This window comes from Triticum aestivum, chromosome 4B (assembly GCF_018294505.1).
Source record: "Triticum aestivum cultivar Chinese Spring chromosome 4B, IWGSC CS RefSeq v2.1, whole genome shotgun sequence".
Classification (NCBI taxonomy): Eukaryota; Viridiplantae; Streptophyta; class Magnoliopsida; order Poales; family Poaceae; genus Triticum; species Triticum aestivum.
This window is the reverse complement of record NC_057804.1, coordinates 170,075,502-170,098,955: the sequence shown is the minus strand read 5'-3', so window position 1 is coordinate 170,098,955 and position 23,454 is coordinate 170,075,502. Positions and strand designations below refer to the sequence as shown.

The 23,454-nt window shown below is 47.1% G+C and overlaps 2 protein-coding genes across 3 annotated transcripts; both read left to right on the top strand.

The window, feature by feature from the left end:
• Positions 1-15,060: 15,060 nt before the first annotated feature.
• Positions 15,061-20,804, top strand: LOC123091618 (ribonucleases P/MRP protein subunit POP1). 2 transcript variants are annotated; one of them, XM_044513180.1, is made up of 10 exons: positions 15,061-15,846; positions 16,284-16,380; positions 16,503-16,619; positions 16,698-16,931; positions 17,772-17,890; positions 17,993-18,493; positions 18,666-18,774; positions 18,966-19,534; positions 20,038-20,199; positions 20,291-20,804. In XM_044513180.1, exons 1-10 carry the CDS (start codon positions 15,437-15,439, stop codon positions 20,487-20,489), a joined length of 2,517 nt encoding a protein of 838 aa, XP_044369115.1. In that variant the 5' UTR covers positions 15,061-15,436; the 3' UTR covers positions 20,490-20,804. The 2 variants fall into 2 exon arrangements, with proteins under 2 accessions (XP_044369115.1, XP_044369114.1); XM_044513179.1 differs by having other exon boundaries at positions 17,981-18,493.
• A 278-nt stretch (positions 20,805-21,082) lies between these two features.
• LOC123094675 (nucleolar protein dao-5) lies at positions 21,083-23,126 on the top strand. Its single transcript, XM_044516625.1, has one exon. It carries the CDS (start codon positions 21,105-21,107, stop codon positions 22,866-22,868), a length of 1,764 nt encoding a protein of 587 aa, XP_044372560.1. The 5' UTR covers positions 21,083-21,104; the 3' UTR covers positions 22,869-23,126.
• Positions 23,127-23,454: the final 328 nt, after the last annotated feature.

The window sequence follows — 23,454 nt, the reverse complement described above, 5'->3', positions numbered from 1 at the left end:
CCCACTGTCATTGTTTGATTAATTAACTATCAGTTAATTAGGTTAATCTAATTGTGATTAAATAACTTAATTAATTTGTTAATTAGTTAATTAATTTAATTATTATTATCTATTTATTTATTTCATTTTTATTATATTTTTTTTAATAAAGTTCTGGGGCGTGGGCCCCTGTGTCATTGGGCCAAAGGGGCCACAGCGGTTCGGGCTAACGGGTGCTGGGGTGGAGATGGGCGTCGGGCGCCAGCCCGAGCGGGCGCACGCCCAAGGGCGCACGGGGCGACGACAGGCACGACAGCCCGGGGCGGGGCCGATGAGGTCGGGGGAGGACCGGCCCGTACCGGCGAGCGGCGGTGTCGAGCAGGCAAGGGCGGCGGCGGGGCCCGGCAGACGTGGGCGTTGCCGGAGCGGGATGAGCAGGGAGCGAACGGGGAGGCGCGGGGTGCGGCAGTGCGCAACCCGGCGTGGCGGCGACGGCGGCCCTCGGGCGCGGGCGTGCTCGCCGGGGCCGTGGCTCGGTGGTGGCGATAAGGGGCGCGGCCGGCACGGGGCTACCCGAGCGGTGCCGAGGCGAGGAGGAGCTCCGTGTGGGAGGTCCGGCGAGGGAGGGGAGGCCTCCGAGCGGCGGGCCGGCGTGCGCGGCCACGGCGGGGCTCGCGCGGTCGCGGGCGAGGAAGAGAGAGGGAGGGCCGGGGGCGGAACGGCCTGGCGCGGTGGGGGGGGGGGGGGGAAGACGCCCCGACCGAGCGGAGGAGGCGCGAGGGGAGGGGCGGTACGCGGGCGCGGCCGGATCCGGCGACGGGAGCAGAGGGGGAAAGGCGCGCGCTCACATCGGGTTTGCAGGGACTTGGCAGCGGTGCGCGGGGAGCGACTCGGGGAGGAGGACGAGGAGGTCCGGCGAGGACGCTTCCGGCGAGGGGCGTTCCAAGCGACGGTGACGGGATCCGTGGGCGACGGGGCGGCGTTCGCCGGGGTTGGTGCAGAGGCGGGAGGGCGTCGCGACGAAGGGGGCTCCGGGAGGAGGCGAGGCCTCGGTGGTGGGGTGGCGCCGGGGAAGGCGCCGGTGTCGGGGCGCGGGGCGGCGCAGTCACCAGGGTCGAGGGGGGGCGAGCGCCCCCGATCCACATCGGATCGTGGGGTGGGGAAGAGGGGATCGTGCGGGGGGGGGAGTGGGAGATCGGGTGGGTAGCTAGGGTTCCGGGAGGGGTTATACAGGGGGCATGGGGTGGGCCTCCTAGAGGCCTGGATGCCCAGTTGGGCCGAATGGCCCAGGGGGAGGGGGGCTTTGCCTTTCTTTTCTTTGGTTTCTATTTTCCTTTTATTTCTTTTCTGTTTTCTTTTAGTTTTTTATTTTATTATAGTTTTGTAAAATACCAAAGTTGTACCTAATTTAGTTTTAATAAATATTCCACTGCCCCAACAGTTTTGGGAAATGACATAACTTAGTTAATATTTTATTAATTGAAAAAGGCATTTATTTATTTGTTTTTGTTATTGTTTTGTTTATTTTTGAGCATCTAACTATTTTATCAAAATGTGGTTTCTCCACCATAATTACTCATGATTTATTTGACCCATTTTAGTTTTAACTTTTGAAAACTTTATTTGTTTGACTTGATTTTGAATTTGACTTTGAACGGGATTTGAATCATCGTGAGATTAGCAACAGTAATCGTGGTGACGTGGCCCCGTTAGCAGAGGTTTACTGTAGCTTGATTATCCGGGCGTCACAATTCTCCTCCACTACAAGAAATCTCGTCCCGAGATTTAAGCAGGAGAGTAGGGGGGGAGGTGCTGGTGGCGAGGAACCTAACGAGTCTTCTCGGTCTTGGTTGTCCTTTCGAAGAGGTTGATCCCTTTCGTTGATGTCTTCATTTCTCTGCTTCAAATCACCATGATCAACTCGTCATCCTTTCTTCGGGATCTCCATCGTACTTACGATAGAATAAGGCGGGGTTATTCCGAGAGAATGGACCTCTGCAGGTTTTACTATCTGGTCGATAACATCGGGGAGGGTGACGGAAGTAACTCTCGAATTGAAACTTAAGAAAATATCAAGAGCAGAGTAAGGAGGTATCCTGGGAAGTTTCGAGCGGGCAGGCAATCGTTCGATGCCTGAAACGAAGTGTTGAAGGGGTTTAGAGCAATGTAAATAAGCATTGCATCTGATACCTGAATAGATCAACAGGCAGGTGGCCCGTGAATTACCTACAAAGTCAAGCGCGAGGAATAACTTTGACAACAGGGTGTACAAGAGTGTCAGGTTTCGATCCTGTGGAACTGTGGGTTATGGGCCCACCATGTGGGTTAAAAGTAGAAAGGGAGGGCTGAAATCTTGTACGATCGCGATAGCAAGGCCTGTCAGAGAGTAGCATGTCAGTTATGTCGGCAACAATGTCGGTACCAAGGGCGAGGGACGAAGAGAACCATTTTCCTGCTCGTTGAACGAGGCGGACCAGTAGGCGAAGTTCTCGTCCATCGGTGGATACCGAAATGTCATCAACAAAAGTAACAGGGTCTTACTGACAGAATTGTACAATGAGGTGTTTACATAAGCAGGAGGATATTACTGCTCAGATCATATAGTTCACAAGAAAGGTTAAACCAACAATGGAAGGAAAATATGATCATCAGCTTAAACAGAACAATGGAAAGGAAAATGTGTTTAAACACATATTTCAGGGGTATATCCTTCCCAAGGACAAGCAGAGCATGATATCCATGTCAGGATATAATGTAGAAAACTCTTTAGGTAGGGGAGAGAATTTTCATGACATTGCCCATACAACGGTGTTTGGGTAATTGAGCAAGAAACATTTAGCATTGGGCTTCAAATGGTCTTGTTGAAAATCAGAGTACCATAGACATGCTTCGAGATAGCATTGACATGGTCATCAGGTGAAGATCAGACTATGGAAACAAGAAGGATCCATCAGGAATAACTTGTAGAATAAGTCTTACAATTTCCTCATGGATGAATGGATAACCTTGCTGAAAAGGAATCTATAATGATAGGTCCTCCAGCCGGGGGGGGGGGGTGCTAGGCATGACATCAAGTTACCGGGTCATCAAAGGATCAACATCATAACTCTTGGAAAGTTGTCCCAACCATCATATCTGACCGAGATTCATATCCAATTGGTGTCATGAAACCTCAGACTCAGGGGGTCCGAGAGGAAAAAGGTGCAGCACAAATCATCGAAATGACATTGCAAGATCCTCGAGAAATGAACTATGGGAGCGGGTTTCTAAAGCAATAGTTCATCATTAAACCAAGGAGAGGACAAGGAGGTGTCTGGTGAACTCAACGGCAATTCACCGAGATTCCCAAAAGATGGATTTCCACAATTAAGTGAACAAGGAGATAACATTGGTCAGATCAAATGATATAAGGAAGTATGCTCGAGGAAAACATACACAATTAAACATTGGTTGAAAGGTGCGCCCGAAATATGGGTTGGGTTGCACGACCAATGTCAGAATGGTGATTCAGTTAGCGAAGGACTTAGAATGAACTATCGCCCATTCACTTCAAAGCAATAGGGTTGCTAGAAGTTTTGAATTCACACGTCATAGCTCCATTGTCGGTATTCCGGTTGAAAACAATACGGGGACCAAGGAATGAACGAAGATGGCAAGAAGTATTAAGATATCAAGAATTATTAAGAGGTGGTGAAATTCTCACCACATTCTTGACAAAAAGTGATGGTAATACTTCCGAGGTAAGGAAGATCAACTGCTGGGTAGCAGTGATCTCAAGGTTTACACAAAACGCGAACAAGTTGTGTTGAACGGAAGGCAATAAAGTGGTCGATGAGAACAGGAATCATCAAGGGGCAAGGATGGTATTACGCATCATGAATTCAATTGAATTCCTGGAAGAGCTCATAAGGTTGATGATGATCACGACACAATTGTCGAGAGATTTCATGCAGATGTAGTCAATCAGCGATGACATCAAGTCAAAGGAATGATGAAGCAAGAGGTTATTGGAACCACAGTTACGACACAAACTCGAACTCAAGCTTGTTGTTTAAGGTGAAAGGGTATGACGAGGAAAAATCGACGTAAGGTTAGTTCATCGTCGAAAATTGGTGCTCCGAGAATAAGGACTAGGTAGCACCGTTAGAATCGTCACGACAATGATATAGCCAAACAGGCTAGGAATGGCGTGATCGGGTACAAACTCGTACTTATAGAAGCTTACCGAAGAGTTGTTGAACCGTAGTGCGGACTCGGTTCAGTTATCGGTGTCTTTGAGTGTTCAATAACTCAGAGCCCGCGAAAAATTGGAATCAGTGGGAAGGTAGCATTTGATGAAGAACTCATAAAAAATTATGCAGTTCCATGATAATCTCGAGATGCCAGGGGGGTAATACTCGACACAAGATCAAAGTAAAGGTTGGACTAGTGTATTGATCCATAGAAGACAATTGTTTTAACTTGTTCGAGAAATGAGATCAAAGAAGAACAATCATGGTCGGAACCACGGTTGCAAAAGGCCAGATCCTAGATATAAGAAGAACTTATACCAAAGGAATAATTTATTTAAGAGAAGCTTTAATGATAAGATCTACATCGTGTCCATGGGCATGAACACAAGTTCAAGGTCGACTCCCACTTCTCCAATGCATAACCTTTCATTCACTTCTCACGTTCGAGGAAGTTGCAGTGTTGAAATTTTATCTGGTGAAGCACCAGAAGAGTATGACTCATGAAAACTTTCGGGTTCACACGGTTTAGAGAAGGCATAGGTTCAACCCATCCGGGCATCTTACGAACATATACCACAAATTTCAAGAGTAAATAACACAAGCCCGAAAGCAGAGTAAGGTTGGCCAAGCGGAGGATATAACTTAACAAAGGCATTATGTAACAGGGGAAGAACTCACAAAGTGATCAAGTGTGAAGGACATTGTCGGATAACAATCCAACAAAGGACTTGATGGTCCACAAAGGATCTGATATGAGTATCGATACTCAACCAGAAGAGGAAGGAATGCAAATGCAACAGGTTATGGAAGCATCTGAATAATTCACCGCTTAAATGCAAAGGAATTATGATTTCCAAAACAAAGGACCAGAAGCAGACGTTCTGATCAAGGATGGATCAATTGAATATACCAGAGGCACAATCGATGACAGATAGTTTGGTCGAGAACCAACTCATGTTCAAAATGACGTCTGAGCCGGAAGGATGAATTCTAGGATCTATTTGAGTATTGCGAGAATTCGCAACATATTGAATCAACAGACTCAAAATGATAATGACAAGGTATGCCATTAAGATTACGAGACTTATGGGATTAATCATATTGCAAGCAAGCAAGAATTTCAAGAGCAATAGGCTGCTCAGGATTTTCGGAAGATCGAGTAGTATTTGAAAGTATTTTGTGAATCACATGAACAACTGGGTTGAGCGGATACTCGACAAGTGCGAGGATTTATTTGAAGGGGTATTCATGTGGCAAAGAACTGCTAGGCAGTAGGCACAAAGTATTCTCGGAACAATAGAGAAAACTTCGGAGTATCTTGCAATAATAAGATCAATGGGGGATGATGGTATGAATGGCAAGTGTAAGTAGTTATCCACGGATTTATCGGTGGTCGGGAATAGCAAAAGTGATGGGCACAAAGTCTCGAGAGAACATCCGAGAGTATCTTCGGAATCTTCTGATTAGCAGACGATCATCTGAAGTGAGGGGCTCTCCGGGAGAAAGTACTTGCGAGAACCTAAAGTTAGTTTTGTTTTTAGCAAAATCGTTTAACCCGAATAGAAGAGAGTTCAGAATCCCAGAGTAAAGATCGAGGAGTAAAAGATCCTAATACCACCCAATGGCAACGTGGGCCCATGGGCCGCACAGCCATGTTAGTAAAAGTTTTGTAAAGTCTAGACTCGACTTCGGCCAAGGAGTTGGAAGGGGGATTCCTACAGGCAGTCGGCTCTGATACCAACTTGTGACGCCCCCGATTCAATCGTACACTAATCATGCACGCAAATGTGTACGATCAAGATCAGGGACTCACGGGAAGATATCACAACACAACTCTACAAATAAAATAAGTCATACAAGCATCATAATACAAGCCAGGGGCCTCGAGGGCTCGAATACAAGTGCTCGATCATAGACGAGTCAGCGGAAGCAACAATATCTGAGTACAGACATAAGTTAAACAAGTTTGCCTTAAGAAGGCTAGCACAAACTGGGATACAGATCGAAAGAGGCGCAGGCCTCCTGCCTGGGATCCTCCTAACTACTCCTGGACGTCGTCAGCGGGCAGCACGTAGTAGTAGGCACCTCCAGTGTAGTAGGGGTCGTCGTCGACGGTGGCGTCTGGCTCCTGGACTCCAGCCTCTGGTCGCGACAACCAGAAAGAAAGGAAAGGGGAAAAAGGGGGGAGAAAGCAACCGTGAGTACTCATCCAAAGTACTCGCAAGCAAGGAACTAAACTACATATGCATGGGTATATGTGTAAGGAGGCCATATCAGTGGACTGAACTGCAGAATGCCAGAATAAGAGGGGATAGCTAGTCCTATCGAAGACTACGCTTCTGGCAGCCTCCGTCTTACAGCATGTAGAAGAGAGTAGACTGAAGTCCTCCAAATAGCACCTCCAAGTAGCATTTCCAGTAGCATCGCATAGCATAATCCTACCCGGCGATCCTCTCCTCGTCGCCCTGCGGAAAAGCGATCACCGGGTTGTCTGTGGAACTTGGAAGGGTGTGTTTTATTAAGTATCCGGTTCTAGTTGTCATAAGGTCAAGGTACAACTCCAAGTCGTGCTGTTACCGAAGATCACGGCTATTCGAATAGATTAACTTCCCTGCAGGGGTGCACCACATAGCCCAACACGCTTGATCCCATTTGGCCGGACACACTTTCCTGGGTCATGCCCGGCCTCGGAAGATCAACACGTCGCAGCCCCACCTAGGCAAAACAGAGAGGCCAGCACGCCGGTCTAACCTAAGCGCACAGGGGTCTGGGCCCATCGCCCATAGCACACCTGCACGTTGCGTACGCGGCCGAAAGCAGAACTAGCCCCCTTAATACAAGAGCAGGCTTACGTTCCAATCCGGCGCGCGCCGCTCCGTCGCTGACGTCTGAAGTGCTTCGGCTGATACCACGACGCCGGGATACCCATAACTACTCCCGCGTAGATGGTTAGTGCGTATAGGCCAGTAGCCAGACTCAGATCAAATACCAAGATCTCGTTAAGCGTGTTAAGTATCCGCGAATGCCGAACAAGGCCAGGCCCACCTGTCTCCTAGGTGGTCTCAACCTGCCCTGCCGCTCCGCCACAAAGTAACAGTCGGGGACCGTCGGGAACCCAGGCCCACCTCTACCGGGATGGAGCCACCTGCCCCTTCAGCCCCCAACTCCGAACAGTATCACAGGTAATGTAACAGTGTAAAGTATATAGTATATGCCTGTGATCACCTCCCGAAGTGATCACAGCCCAGTAGTATAGCAAGGCAGACGGACAAGAGTGTAGGGCCACTGATGGAACACTAGCATCCTATACTAAGCATTTAGGATTGCTGGTAAGGTATCAATGACTGTAGCAGCAGTGACAGGCTATGCATCAGAATAGGATTAACGAAAGCAATAACATGCTACACTACTCTAATGCAAGCAGTATAGAGTAGAATAGGCGATATCTGGTGATCAAAGGGGGGGCTTGCCTGGTTGCTCTGGCAAGAGAGAGGGGTCGTCAACTCCGTAGTCGAACTGGTCAGCAGCAGCGTCGGTCTCGTAGTCTACCGGAGAGAAGAGGGGGAAGAAATAATGAATACAGAGCAAACAAAGCACCACAAAATATATCAAGGCAATACGCGGTGTTCGGTGTGCCCTAACGCGGTAGTAGGTGATACCGACGAAGGGGGGAAACATCCGGGAAAGTATTCCCGGTGTTTCGCGTTTTCGGACAGATGAACCGGAGGGGGAAAGTTGCGTGTTTGGTATGTTAGAGGTGTGTGGTGGACGAACGGGCTGCGTATCCGGGTTCGTCTCGTCGTTCTGAGCAACTTTCATGTTGAAAATATTTTAATCCGAGTTACGGATTAAAAGATATGATTTTCTAAAGATTTTATTAATTTCTGGGATTTAATTAATTATTTAATTAATTCGAAAATGATTTAATGACATCAGCATGATGTCATGCTGACATCAGCAGTCAACAGAGTTGACTGGTCAACCTGACTAGTGGGTCCCACTGGTCAGTGACACATTTTAATTAACAGATTAATTAAACTAATCATAATTAATTAGGGGGGTGGACCCCACTGCCATTGTTTGATTAATTAACTATCAGTTAATTAGGTTAATCTAATTGTGATTAAATAACTTGATTAATTTTTTAATTAGTTAATTAATTTAATTATTATTATCTATTTATTTATTTCATTTTTATTATATTTTTTTTAATAAAGTTCTGGGGCGTGGGCCCCTGTGTCATTGGGCCAAAGGGGCCACAGCGGTTCGGTCTAACGGGTGCTGGGGTGGAGATGGGCGTCGGGCGCCAGCCCGAGCGGGCGCACGCCCAAGGGCGCACGGGGCGACGACAGGCACGACAGCCCGGGGCGGGGCCAATGAGGTCGGGGGAGGACCGGCCCGTACCGGCGAGCGGCGGTGTCGAGCAGGCAAGGGCGGCGGCGGGGCCCGGCAGACGTGGGCGTTGCCGGAGCGGGATGAGCAGGGAGCGAACGGGGAGGCGCGGGGTGCGGCAGTGCGCAACCCGGCGTGGCGGCGACGGCGGCCCTCGGCGGGGCCGTGGCTCGGTGGTGGCGATAAGGGGCGCGGCCGGCACGGGGCTACCCGAGCGGTGCCGAGGCGAGGAGGAGCTCCATGTGGGAGGTCCGGCGAGGGAGGGGAGGCCTCCGAGCGGCGGGCCGGCGTGCGCGGCCACGGCGGGGCTCGCACGGTCGCGGGCGAGGAAGAGAGAGGGAGGGCCGGGGGCGGAATGGCCTGGCGCGGCGGGGGGGGGGGGGGGAAGAGGCCCCGGCCGAGCGGAGGAGGCGCGAGGGGAGGGGGGGTAAGCGGGCGCGGCCGGATCCGGCGACGGGAGCAGAGGGGGAAAGGCGTGCGCTCACATCGGGTTTGCAGGGACTTGGCAGCGGTGCGCGGGGAGCGACTCGGGGAGGAGGACGAGGAGGTCCGGCGAGGACGCTTCCGGCGAGGGGCGTTCCAAGCGACGGTGACGGGATCCGTGGGCGACGGGGCGGCGTTCGCCGGGGTTGGTGCAGAGGCGGGAGGGCGTCGCGACGAAGGGGGCTCCGGGAGGAGGCGAGGCCTCGATGGTGGGGTGGCGCCGGGGAAGGCGCCGGTGTCGGGGCGCGGGGCGGCGCAGTCACCAGGGTCGGGGGGGGGGGCGAGCGCCCCCGATCCACATCGGATCGTGGGGTGGGGAAGAGGGGATCGTGCGGGGGGGGGGGGGAAGTGGGAGATCGGGTGGGTAGCTAGGGTTCCGGGAGGGGTTATACAGGGGGCATGGGGTGGGCCTCCTAGAGGCCTGGATGCCCAGTTGGGCCGAATGGCCCAGGGGGAGGGGGGCTTTGCCTTTCTTTTCTTTGGTTTCTATTTTCCTTTTATTTCTTTTCTGTTTTCTTTTAGTTTTTTATTTTATTATAGTTTTGTAAAATACCAAAGTTGTACCTAATTTAGTTTTAATAAATATTCCACTGCCCCAACAGTTTTGGGAAATGACATAACTTAGTTAATATTTTATTAATTGAAAAAGGCATTTATTTATTTGTTTTTGTTATTGTTTTGTTTATTTTTGAGCATCTAACTATTTTATCAAAATGTGGTTTCTCCACCATAATTACTCATGATTTATTTGACCCATCTTGAACATTTTAGTTTTAACTTTTGAAAACTTTATTTGTTTGACTTGATTTTGAATTTGACTTTGAACGAGATTTGAATCATTGTGAGATTAGCAACAGTAATCGTGGTGACGTGGCCCCGTTAGCAGAGGTTTACTGTAGCTTGATTATCCGGGCGTCACAAGATGAGGAGGCGGCCGGCGAAGCGGCATTCCAGGCGGCGTGGGGCGGCGTGGCGACGGACGAGGGCGAGATGGAGGCGACGGGTGGCGGTGTCGGGCGGGGGTCCGTCGAGGAGAAGGCGAAGGGGTGGCGGTGCTCGGCGCCGCTGGGTGGCGAGGACGAGGCGACGGGGTCCGAGTGCCGTGGGGAGGTTCGTCCCTCCCGATCCCGATCTAGATCAGGGAAGGGAAGAGGGGCGTGGGGTCGTGGGGAGGGGGAGAGAGGAGTGGGGGTGTGGGTGGTTAGGGTTTGCGGGGGGGGGGGTGAGGGGATAAGGTGTGGCCGGTTGGGCCAGGGGGGAGCTGGGCCGGCCTGGTAGGTCGTGGCCCAGTTGGGCCGGTGGCCTGCTGGGCCGGAGCCCCGGGGGTTTATTTTCCTTTTTGTTTGTTTGTTTTTCTCTTTTGTATTTTCTTTCTTTTATTTTTTTTTCTCTTATGTTTTAATTCAAGTTAAAATATTTATGCATTTTATAAAACTATGTCCTCTACACCATAATTATCTATGTAATATTTAGTACAAACCGAAGATTTTTATTTTAATGTTTGAAAACTTTTATTGTTTGACTTAATTTCAAAATTTGAATTTGAATCAGTTTCGAACTAACGCGAGATTAGCAACAGTAATTGTGGTGACGTGGCATCATTAACAGAGGTTTACTGTAGCTTAAGTATCCGGACGTCACAACTAAGGAAATATTTCTCGGTTATGGAGGTGATAAAGAGTTCGTCGTAAAGAGTTACGTCGATGCAAGCTTTGACACTTATGTGGATGACTCCGAGTCTCGATCTGGATACATATTAAAAGTGGGAGCATTTAGCTAGAGTAGCTCCGTGCAGAGCATTGTAGACATAGAAATTTGCAAAATACATACGGATCTGAATGTGGCAGATCCGTTGACTAAATTTCTCTCACAAGCAAAACATGATCACACCTTAGTACTCTTTGGGTGTTAATCACATGGCGATGTGAACTAGATTATTGACTCTAGTAAACCCTTTGGATATTGGTCACATGGCGATGTGAACTATAGAGTGTTAAATCACATGACGATGTGAACTATTGGTGTTAAATCACATGGCGATGTGAACTAGATTATTGACTCTAGTGCAAGTGGGAGACTGAAGGAAATATGCCCTAGAGGCAATAATAAAGTTATTATTTATTTCTTTATATCATGATAAATGTTTATTATTCATGCTAGAATTGTATTAACCGAAAACTTAGTACATGTGTGAATACATAGACAAAAACACAGTGTCCCTATTATGCCTCTACTTGACTAGCTTGTTTGTCAAAGATGGTTATGTTTCCTGACCATAGACACGTGTTATCAGTTGATGAACAAGATCACATCATTAGAGAATGATGTGATGGACAAGACTCATCCATTAGCTTGGCATAATGATCGTTTAGTTTTATTGATATTGCTTTCTTCATGACTTATACATGTTCCTCTGACTATGAGATTATGCAACTCCCGAATACCGAAGGAACACCTTGTGTGCTATCAAACTTCACAACGTAACTGGGTGATTATAAAGATGCTCCACAGGTGTCTCCAAAGGTGTTTATTGGGTTGGCATAGATCGAGATTAGGATTTGTCACTCTGTGTATCGGAGAGGTATCTTTGGGCCCTCTTGGTAATGCACATCATTATGAGCCTTGCAAGCAATGTGACTAATGAGTTAGTTGCGGGATGATGCATTATAGAACGAGTAAAGAGGATTGCCGGTAACGAGATTGAACTAGGTTTGATGATACCGACGATCGAATCTCGGGCAAGTAACATACCGACGACAAAGGGAATAACGTATGTTGTTATGCGGTTTGACCGATAAAGATCTTTGTAGAATATGTAGGAGCCAATATGAGCATCCAAGTTCCGCTATTGGTTATTGATCGGAGATGTGTCTCGGTCATGTCTACATAGTTCTCGATCCTGTAGGGTCTGCACGCTTAACGTTCGATGACAATTTGTATTATGAGTTATGTGATTTGATGACCGAAGTTTGTTCAGAGTCCCGGATGAGATCACGGACACGACGAAGAGTCTCGAAATGGTCAAGAGGTAAAGATTGATATATTGGAAGGCTATATTCGAACATCGAAAAGGTTCTGAGTGATTCGGGTATTTTTTGGAGTACCGGAGAGTTACGGGAATTCGCCGGGGGGAAGTAGTGGGCCTTAATGGGCCATATGGGAAAGGAGAGAAGGGCCTCAAGGGGTGGCCGCGCGCACCCCCTTGGCTGGTCCGAATTGGACTAGGAGGGGGCGGCACCCCCTCCTTCCTTCTCCCCTCTTCTTCCTTCCCTTCCTTCTCCTAGTTGGAATAGGAAAGGGGGGGCCGAATCCTACTTGGACCGGGAGTCCAAGTAGGACTCCCCCCTTGGCGCGCCCCCTCAAGGGCCGGCCTCCTCTTCCTCCCTCCTTTATATATGTGAGCAGGGGGCACCCCAAAGGCACTTCAAGATTTGTCTTAGCCGTGTGTGGTGCCCCCCTCCACAGTTACACACCTCGGTCATATCGTGGTAGTGCTTAGGCGAAGCCCTGCGCCAGTAACTTCATCATCACCGTCGCCACGCCGTTGTGCTGACGAAACTCTCCCTCGGCCTCAACTGGATCAAGAGTACGAGGGACGTCATCGAGCTGAACGTGTGCTAAACACGGAGGTGCCGTACGTTCGGTGCTAGGATCGGTCGGATCATGAAGACGTACGACTACTTCAACCGCGTTGATTAAACACTTCCGCTTTCGGTCTACAAGGGTGCGTGGACACACTCTCCCCGCTCGTTGCTATGCTTCTCCTAGATAGATCTTGCGTGATCGTAGGCATAATTTTTGAAATACTACGTCCCCCAACAACCTCCTCTCCACTTGTCGCAGAAGAGGGAGGACTCCATCTCATGGCAGCCATTGCAGCTAAGCTGGGGTGCAGGAAGCCACCTTTCTAAAGAATATCAACGCTCCCACTATGCATTGGGATATCAGGAAACCTTGCGACATTCCACTCTAACTCCTACAACTGTAGTGTAGGGATCTTTCACATTTCAAGAGACCTCATCGGTGTTTGCACATGATTATGCTCATCAAGTGTTAATAGCAGCTCGCATGTCTTTGCATGCCTCAAACTAGCCCATTGGAAATCAAGGTTTCCTTACATTAATACACTTCTTCATCTTGATGTTCAGGATTTCAAATCCATGTTGTATACTATATTTGAGCTATGCTTGGATGAAATTTGGCGCCCTAAGTGCCTCCACCTTGTTAAAAAAAGCTAAACTAGTCCGTAGTGCAAATTAGAGAAGCTAGGAAAACCCAGCTCCACCTACAGAGCGGACGCGCCTATGTCTCGCTTATGGCGAGACATATGGCTACCTCGCCTGAAGCAAGTGCTAGACTGGGCCGGCACAGCACGCGTGAGGCCACATGCCTCAAAAGTGCTCATTTTTTCTTCACATTTTTTGTTGTCCTTTGTTGCCTTATTTCCCAAATATTCTCTCTCTCTCTCTCTCTCTCTCTCTCTCTCTCTCTATCTATCTATCTATCTATCTCTCTCTCTCTCTCCACACACACACACACACATATTACAATTTTTTTACATAAATTCTTAAAAAATGTTAATCATGCATTTAGAAAATGTTAAATGTGTATAGGAAAATGTTTCCGATGTATATGAAAAATGTGTACAACAATTGTACAATGTATATGAAAAAGTAGACATAAAAATATACTTTTAACTTTTTTATCATGAATTTAGAAAATGTTAAATGTGTATAAAAAATATTTATGAAGTTTACAAAAAATATACAATATTTATGGAAAAAGTAGACAAACAAATATTAGTTTTCAAATTTTTAATCATGTATTTAGACAATATTAAACGTGTTTCCTGATGTATACAAAAATGTACAATGTTTATGGAAAAATATACATGAAAAATATGTTAAACATGTTAATCGTGTACTTGTAAAATGTTAAACGTGTGTGTATATATATATATATATATATATATATATATATAATGTTTGTGCTGTATACAGAAAATATCCAATGTTCATGAAAAGCAGACATAAACAATAATATGTATAAAGATGTTAAAAATGTATTTATAAAATGTTAAACGTGTATATAAAAAATGTTCCTTGTGTATACAAAATATGTACAATTTCTCTGAAAATAGACATAAAAATAGTTTGTCAAAAAATTAAGAATCTATTTCAAAAACATATAATGTTTATATAAAAAATTCAGATGTATAAAAAATGTACAAAGAAAACAAGTAAAATAAATAAAAATGAAAAAGAGATGTAAAGAAACAAAGAAAAAAAAAAGCAAAGCTAAAAGTCAGTAAAAACAGAGTAAGAAAAAAATGAGAATATTGTTTTTGGTAAAACCATGAAAGAAACCAAGAAAAACAATGAACAAAAAACAAAACTGAAGAAAACCGGTGAAGAAAAAGAAAAAAATGAGAAAAAAGAAAAACAGACCAAACCACTACGTCGAACGAGGGAGTGACCGCTAGCGATAGAGCGACCTGACTAATGGACCGGCCCTATAGGTGAGATGATGTTATATACTCGCTATAAGTGATATATAACATCAACTCAAAAAAGAGAGCAAGATATAGCATTCGTGAAGAAAAAGCATTGCCACCATCAAAGAAAATGATTAGACAGTCCACTCGTGTTGGTCAAATGGGTCGGTCCTGGCGTGCTGGCCCTGTGGCCTGTGTGTCAGGCCTGTGGTGGGCCTGGCCCGACATGTTTATAATCAGGTCGTGCTGGCATGCCGGCTACGAGAGGATAGGCTGGAGCGCCGGCACGACCCATTTACTTTTTTATTTTATTTTTCAGATTTCTTTTATAGATTAGGCCCCCAAACAGTCGAAATAGGCCCAAAAACTACTGCTGGGCTCAACGTGCGGTCGTCCCGCGCGGCACGAGTGCCGGCCCGCACGGCCCGTGTATTAGGCGTGCGCCGTGCCGTGCCGGGTCTGCTCGTGTTTGTACCCTCCCTCGACATCTCTCCCTCTCGAGTCTCGGACCCTCCGCAAGGCTCAGAGCCGCTGTTCCCGCCGCCGCGCCCGGATCTCCCGATCGCCGGACGGAGCCACTCCTCCGCCGGCAGATTCGTCCATCCGAACCTCTTCCCCGCTGGAGCCCGTACACCCGAGACCCCGCCGCCAGCCAGGAGCAGCGACCCCATCGCCATTGACGCCCGAGCCATTGACGCCTGTTTGCCCTCGCCTCTGTACAGGTTGCCGAATTGGGCTGGTCCCAGCCGGCCCAAGCTGGCGCTGGGTGGAGCGAGAAGCAGAATTTACAGGGTTGGGGGAGTCGGGAGAGGTTCCCAACAGGCCCTAAACTCTCACAAACCCTTCCATTCCAGTAATGGCTGGCGGCGGCGCGGTGCCCCCGCCACCGCGGCAGCTCGAAGTTCGGCGCTTCGCGTCTGACCGCGTCGGAGAGCTACGATCCCTGCACGCGACCGTCTCAGCTCGCGTCGACGGCCGCTTCCAGCAGCCCCGCTCCGCACGCCGCCGCACCACGGGGCACCTCCCCTCCAAGCGCCGCCGCGCAAGCAGAGGTGCCGTGGCGGGCCAGGCTCCTGAGGAGGGTAACCCCTCGGCGCCTCAGTCGAGGAGGGTGAGGCGCCGGCAAGAGCTAGCTGGCAACCCTGCGGAGGGGTTCTCAGTTGCCGGCGATGGCGCGCGGCGGCTGCGCACCCACATATGGCATGCCAAGAGGTTCACCATGGCAAGGCGGTGGGGTTTCGTCTTGCCCATTGGCTCCCATGGGAGGTGAGTGCCAAAAGAGCCCTTCCATTTGTGTTCCTCTGCTCAAACCGAGAGAGGAGATGAGATAAAGTTTTCTATGCTCAAGTGTTAATTTATTTGGTCGGCGTGCTCAAAGCAGTGTCAAATTGGTAGTGTTGATTCATAATGAAAGGCGATCCTTTGTAATTCTCTTTTCTGAAACAGCGTTTTTGGTTAGCAAAAGGATGTAAATTGCTAGCTCATCTGAGTGACAAAAGGCAAAGTTTGTGTGCAAATCATTACGTGCCAGTTCCATTATTGTGTGGAGTAGAATGTAATAGGCTGTACAGTACAAGTTAGCAGTGTTCCTGAAATTAATCTTACATCCAGTTGACTAACTTCACAAATTGATTATATTTTACGAACACTAAGACCGTATATGTGGAAAAAATGAGTAACAAGATCAGCATCCCATCTTGCAGCGGGAGGGGTTCAAGGGCAGTTCTCAAGCGGTTGAAAAATGGAACAATTGTTCATGATGCTAGCTACTTCATTCCGATTCAACTGGACGGTCCAGAGGTGGAAGTTCCTTCTTCTGTTGCTAGCCTGTGCTTTATATCTTGATTGTCTTTATTACCAAATACCGACTGACATTTGTAATAGTCTAACAAACTAATCTTGTTGCTGGCTAACTTTTGTAGGACTCCCTATTATCCATTCTGGGAATGGTTATTTGTCCATCTCCTGCAGATAAAGCACCTGACTTAAAGCACCTACAAGATAAAGTTATGCAAGGTGTTTGCATTGAGAACGCTACGGTATTTGCATATTTACCACAGACAGTGTAGGTAGAACAGTGTTTGGAATGACAAATGCGGCTTAATTGGTCTTTCCAGCTTCGGCGTGCTGGGTGTCCCCACTCTCATGTTGTTGGACCAGTGACATACATGTGGCGCCCATTCTCAATAGGGAGTAGCAAATTGGAGGCCAAAGAAGCAGATTTGTCCAATTCTGAAACTAGATTTAGTCAAGGAAGCTGCAGTTCATCACAACGGCAATTATGGATATGGATTCATCCTTCTATGCTGGATGAAGGGCTGGATGCAATAAGAATTGCATGTGACAAACAGGTGCTTCATCTATTTCTGTAGAATCAGAATGCTCGCTTTTCTTTGTGTGCTCTTTGTCTATCCTTTCTGTTTTGTTTATCTTACCTACATTCAGTTGACTTCAAGGAAACCTGTCCATTTTCTTTATATTTAAAGAGTTGAATGTCCAACATTTATAGCATACATGTCAATACTGGGGTCTAAGACAAACAACAGTAGAATAACTCTTGCCATATCTCATGATTTATATGCGAGTCTCCCTGTCCAAGTATAACCATGAGTTCACATGCTATTATTTAACCAGAAGATACAAGTCAATTTTGTTGTTTCATCATTAAAAGAACATTAGCAGAGCCAATTCCATTGTTTCATGATTTTAACATAAAGTTAGTAATTGAACAGTTCTTAAATTCTACTGAGGGACATCCATCTGCTTAGTATGAGTATCTTGACACTCCAAAATTATCTATTCTTATTATCTGAAAGGACAAACCTATATGCTGTTGGTTTGCTTAATTTATTTTATGCAACTCAGGGCTTATTTCTCCATAGCAATTAAAAAAACAAATTTGAAGGGGAGCCTTGGCGCAGTGGTAAAGCTGCTGCCTTGTGACCATGAGGTCACGGGTTCAAGTCCTGGAAACAGCCTCTTACAGAAATGTAGGGAAAGGCTGCGTACTATAGACCCAAAGTGGTCGGACCCTTCCCCGACCCTGCGCAAGCGGGAGCTACATGCACTGGGCTGCCCTTTAATTAAAAAAACAAATTTCTTCCGTGTAGTGACACCATCCTTACTCTCTTGCCACTATTAAATATGTTGCCTCACATATCGCCAAAAAAATATGTTGCCTCACATTGCAGATGCAAGATTCTGGTGTTCTGGTCAACTGTTGTTCACTAGAGGGGAAAATTGCAAGATTGGAAGTCATGGGATGCAAGGCTATGCAATCTCTTAAGAGTATATTGCACCCAGTTAGTAAGTAAGTTGTTCTTTTTCCTTTCTTTTTTGCATTTATAATAATTATGTCTAGGCATACTAACGTACATTTTTCTAACGAGAGCTATTGAAGTGTGATCAACAGGATACTTGATACAAGTGATATGTGTAAACCAACTGATCATTCTCTGTATTCCTCTACTGGCCCTCATGTTTTGGAAGCATCTGTCATCGATCATGCTGAGATTCTTCAGCCTGGTGCTATACTGTCCATGATAGTTCATGACCCCAGGGAGGTTTCATCTCAGGGGACAGATTCTCCTTCGGAAACAGTTACGAACCAGGAGAACAAACTCTTGGAGGGGGGAGACCTGGAGGCACCATCCGAGGAGAGACACATATTCTCATTGATGCAAATGCACTCTGGAAGGCATGATTTGCTCCTTTCTGACTGTAGAGAAATGTGGGATTCTGGCTGTAAGATAAATCCCCCAGTGGCAGAGGAGATCCTTTGTATGGAAAAACACCACAGACGTATAAATTTTTTCTGCCTGGATTCTGAAAATGACCAAGGACAAGCAACTCAAGTGAATGATTGCTTCAGTCGATCCTGCCCTGTTATTCTTCTGAAACATGCTAAAGAAAGGTTGGTACCCTCGGGTAAATCCAGCATTTTTTATCCGTTTGGTTAATCTTCTTATTATAGGGTTTTGCTATTTATATTACATCAGCATGTTACCCCCTTTATTTGAAGATATCTTATCGCTTCATGTTCTCTCTTTGAGCTAATTGCTGTTTGACGTTCAATGAATGTACAGGTGGTCCATTATCGTGCCTTTGAGCTGGGTAAAGCCTTTTTGGCTCTTTCTAGTATCTCATGGTGCACACGCGATTGGCTTAAGAGAGAGACGGTGGATTGCATCACAGGTATTGTATATGTAATACGAGGTTCTTATAATTGTTATTGCCTTTGCTGAATTAGCTTCCTTATAGTTTTGTACTTCTACAGCATCTGTTACTATTCAGTATTTTGCATTAAGGAGAGCAGTGGTGATTCCGCTTCCATTGCTCATTTGGATATATCTTCAATATTAATACACTGGCCATCCTTTTTGCAGTTAAAGATACCATGCTTCCCTTATGATTACCCAGACAGCAAAGCATATTCATCATTTATGACAGAAGAGGCTGCTGTTTTTGATAAAGCAGCTGAGTACCGCCCTGCTGCCAAGAGACCTCCAAGAGTTCCTGTACCTCCTTCATGGCATCATATCATGGCTAGTTTAAATAAAGAAGATGGCACGGTGAGATGTCTTGAAGTAGATGACTTAAAGCCTTCTGATACGGTGTTACCTGAGTGTTTCTCATTAAATTCCAACTCTGGGGATTCTGGATCATCACCGACAAATGTCGTTGCTTCATTCCAACTCTTTGTGCCAAGAACCATTCAAACGTTGAGACGTTATGTGAAAGAACTTGATATGATGTCTTTGAGTTCTTCATCTGAGATGGAAATCGATATTGATGAACCCAAATTGGCTTCTGGTGGCACTGTTAAGACGCCATCTCCTGTAAATGGATTATACCTTGCAAGGGTCCTGATTCGAGTGTTCAAGGAAGGTTTCTTTGAAGATGGCGCTGTAGTTTGCGCCCCATTTTTATCAGATCTTACAGCTTGGAAAACCAGGTACATATCTGTAAGCTTTATATTTGCTGATGGAGGTTTGGACATTGGAGCTATATTAAATTCTTCCAAAAAGAGTATATTGAGTAGGTGTAGACGTGCAGGCAAGAAAATTCTGATTCACATATACTCCCTCCGTTCCTAAATATTTGTCTTTCTAGTGATTTCAACAGGTGACTACATACGAAGTAAAATGAGTGAATCTACACTTTAAAATATGTCTATATACATCCGTATGTGGTAGTCATTTGAAATCTTTAAAAAGACAAATATTTAGGAACGGAGGGAGTACAAGTCATGGTTTTTAACATTCATGCTGCCCTTCTTTTAGATAGTTCACAGTTATCTTATTTAGTAGAGTGTGGTTTCGTTTTCAAGAAAATCCGTTTGCTACTCTTCTTTTAATCGAAAACATTTAGTTCTGTACCCCACTGCTTTCTTTTATAGGAAGGAAGCGGTGAATGAATCTGTTCAAGAAAAGTCATCCATTTTCGTGATTGTTACAGATCAGAGGAGGATGAGGAACAATGTCTAGAAAAATGGAAAGTCCAGCTCCCGCAGTCCCATATCAGTTCTTATTTTCCATGTCTGGGTCCCAAAGATGACACCACAGGGAAAGCATTGAGATGGCCGATAGGCTTTGTCACGACTGGTTTCATACATGGAAGGTTACTTGCTCTCCTTGTCAACTGGCACATGTCAGTGTTATGCTGTCCTGTCTAATGAACACTCAGCCTGCATCTGCTTTAATTATGGCAGCACTGGGAAGGATGGTGCCGCGGTTGCGTTCTGTGATGCAAGGCTTCTGGCGGCGTTGCGACAAGAGCAATGGAATGAAAAGAGTATGCTGGGTCAAGAGATCTGTGTTCTTGTCAGGAACGTGAGATCAGCGGCGTATAGACGGGCACTTGCTACAGTTGTTCTGGAGCAGCAGAAGGAAGATCTAGAGTTTCTGTAGTCAGCAATATCCCATCTTCCATTGCGATGAACTTGCTGCAACCATGGCTATATAGCATGGTACTTTTGCTAGATGCATGAAAGCAATTTTTTGCAACATGTCTGAGTTGTCAGATTTTTTCTTCAGGGGTGTTTGAGTTTTTTTTCTTTGAGGGTTTGAGGTGTGTCTAAGTTGTTTGATAACAATAATCTGATTTGCGTCTAGTGGTAACACATTGTTTGGCCCCTCCGTGTGTTATGGTCGACAGCTCGGGACTGGGCCCACATGTTATTGAGAAAACTGCGTCTCTCAAAAAATGAAAAAGAAAATTGCATGCATGCTGCCTATTTAGGAAAACAGCACATTGTTCTCCCAGAAAAGATGTTAAAAAAGGATCCTTATTATTTACCAAAACCGGAGATTGTAAAGCTCCCGCCTTCTCTTTCGGCTCCTTTCTTCACGGCAGGCTCGTAATTTTACAGGATCAATCAGTTGGAGATTAGCGGCTACTGTTCCAGGGAAAATGCAAGACCGGCGCCACCTCTCGTTCCCTCCCTCGCTCGCCATTCAAATACCTTCCAACCTCTTGCTGACATTTCATTCCACCGCCACACCACCACTGTCCGGTTGATTGCCATGAGAGCCCAGCTCACTCTAGCGCTTCTTCTCTCCCTCGCGGTTGCCTCCACCAGCCCCCTCGCTGTCGCCGACGATCTTGACTATGGTGGTGGAGTGAAGAAATCTGATGCCGCCTCGGACGTCTCCGCCAGTGCCGAGACGAAACCCGAGGCTGACTCCTACGTCCCCGCCAACGCTGAGAAGAAACCCGAAGCCGTCGCAGCCAGCACCCAGAATAAACCCGAAGTTGCCTCTGATGTCTCTACCAGCGCTGAGAAGAAACCCGAGGCTGACTCCTACGTCTCCGCCAGCACCGAGAAGAAACCTGAAGCCGCCTCTGACGTCTCCGCCAGCGCCGAAAAGAAACCCGAGGCTGCCTCCGACGTCTCTGCCAATGCAGAGAAGAAACCAGAGGATGACTCCTACGTCTCCACTAGCTCTGAACAGAAACCTGAAGCCGTCTCCGCCAGCGCCGAGAAGAAACCTGAAGCCGCCTCCGATGTCTCCACCAGCGCTGAGAAGAAACCCGAAGCCACCCCTGAGAAGAAACCTGAGGCCGACTCCTACGTCTCCACTAGCGCCGAGAAGAAACCTGAAGCTGCCTCCGACGTCTCTGCCAGCGTCGATAAGAAACCCGAAGCCGCTCCTAAGAAGAAACCCGAGGCCGACTCCTACGTCTCCGCCAGTGCTGAGAAGAAACCTGAAGCCAACTCTGACGTCTCCGCCAACATCGAGAAGAAAACCGAAGCCGCCCCTGAGAAGAAACCCGAGGCCGACTCCTACGTATCTACCAACGTTGAGAAGAAATCCGAAGCTGCCTCTGACGTCTCTGCCAGCGCTGAGAAGAAACCCGAGGTCGCCACTGACGCCTCTGCTATCCCTGAGAAGAAACCTGAAGCCGTCTCCGACGTCTCCGCTAGCATGGAGAAGAAACCCGAAGTCGTCGCCGACTACGCCGGTGCTAAGAAGAAACCTGATGTCGCCCCCGACAATGTTGTTGTAGAGAAGAATCCGGTAAACTCCTCTGGCTATGCCGGCATGGAGAAGAACCCTGAAGGTGCCACCAAGGCCGCCGGGAAGAAGAAATCTGAGGTTGCCTCAGAGAAGAAATCCAAAAAAAAGAGCGAGCCCTCCCAGCCTTCCACAACTGAGAAGAAACCCAAAGGGAAAAACGACCATGGTACCGAGAAGAAGTCCAAAGGCAAGAAGGACGCCTCTGGATACACAGGTGCGGAGAAGAAACGAAAAGCAAAAGTAGATTCGCCCAAGAAGGCTGGGGCCAAGAAGAAACCAGAGATGCTAAAGAAGGAAGAGCCTAAGAAGAATGACAAGCCCAAGTCGTCAGCGCCGGCCACAACTGATGCTTACGTCGCACCGAAGGAAGAGACGAAGAAGCCAGAAGCTGCCACGCCCGATACCTACACCGCACCAAAGGTGGAACCAAAGAAGGAGGAGCCAAAGGTACCAGCAGCCGACACCACCGATAGATATGCCAAACCAAAGAAGGCCCAACCGGAGACGTCGGCGGCTGCAACATCTGATAGCTACACCGTGTTGAAGAATGCTCAGCCAGAGACACCGGTAGCTAGCACAACTGACAACTATGATGTGCCAAAGACTGCCAAGCCGGAGACGGAGGCGGCCAGCACAACCGATAGTTATGCTGCGCCGAAGACTTCCCAGCCAGAGACACCAGCGGCCGAAACAACCGATGCTTATGCTGCGCCGAGACCGAGGCCGTGGAACAAGAAGATTGGCCATTTACCCCCGCCGCACATGTAAGTTCAACAATTTACCCAGTTTCTGAGCGATCAAACAAAACAACTTCCCCTCTCATCTCACTTGGGGAGCTACTATGACCGGAAAACTGGCCCACACTCATTTTTATACCCCAATTTTCATTGTGTAACCACTTACCCACAATGTACCACTTATGCAACTCTGTTTGCAATTATTGTATTGTTATGTAAAGAGAACTCATGTACCTGTCATGTAAACAAACCGGTGTTTGATAACCCACAAGTATAGGGGATTGCAACAGTTTTCGAGGGTAGAGTATTCAACCCAAATTTATTGATTCGACACAAGGGGAGCCAAAGAATATTCTCAAGTATTAGCAGTTGAGTTGTCAATTCAACCACACCTGGAAAACTTAATACCTGCAGCAAATTATTTGGTAGCAAAGTAGTATGGAAGTAACGGTAATAGTGGCAAAAGTAACAGTAGCAGTTTTGTAGTAATTGTAACAATGGCAATGGTAAAGTAACTAAGCAAAGATCAATATGTGAAAAGCCCGTAGGCATTGGATCAGTGATGGATAATTATGTCGGATGCGATTCCTCATGCAACAGTTATAACATAGGATGGC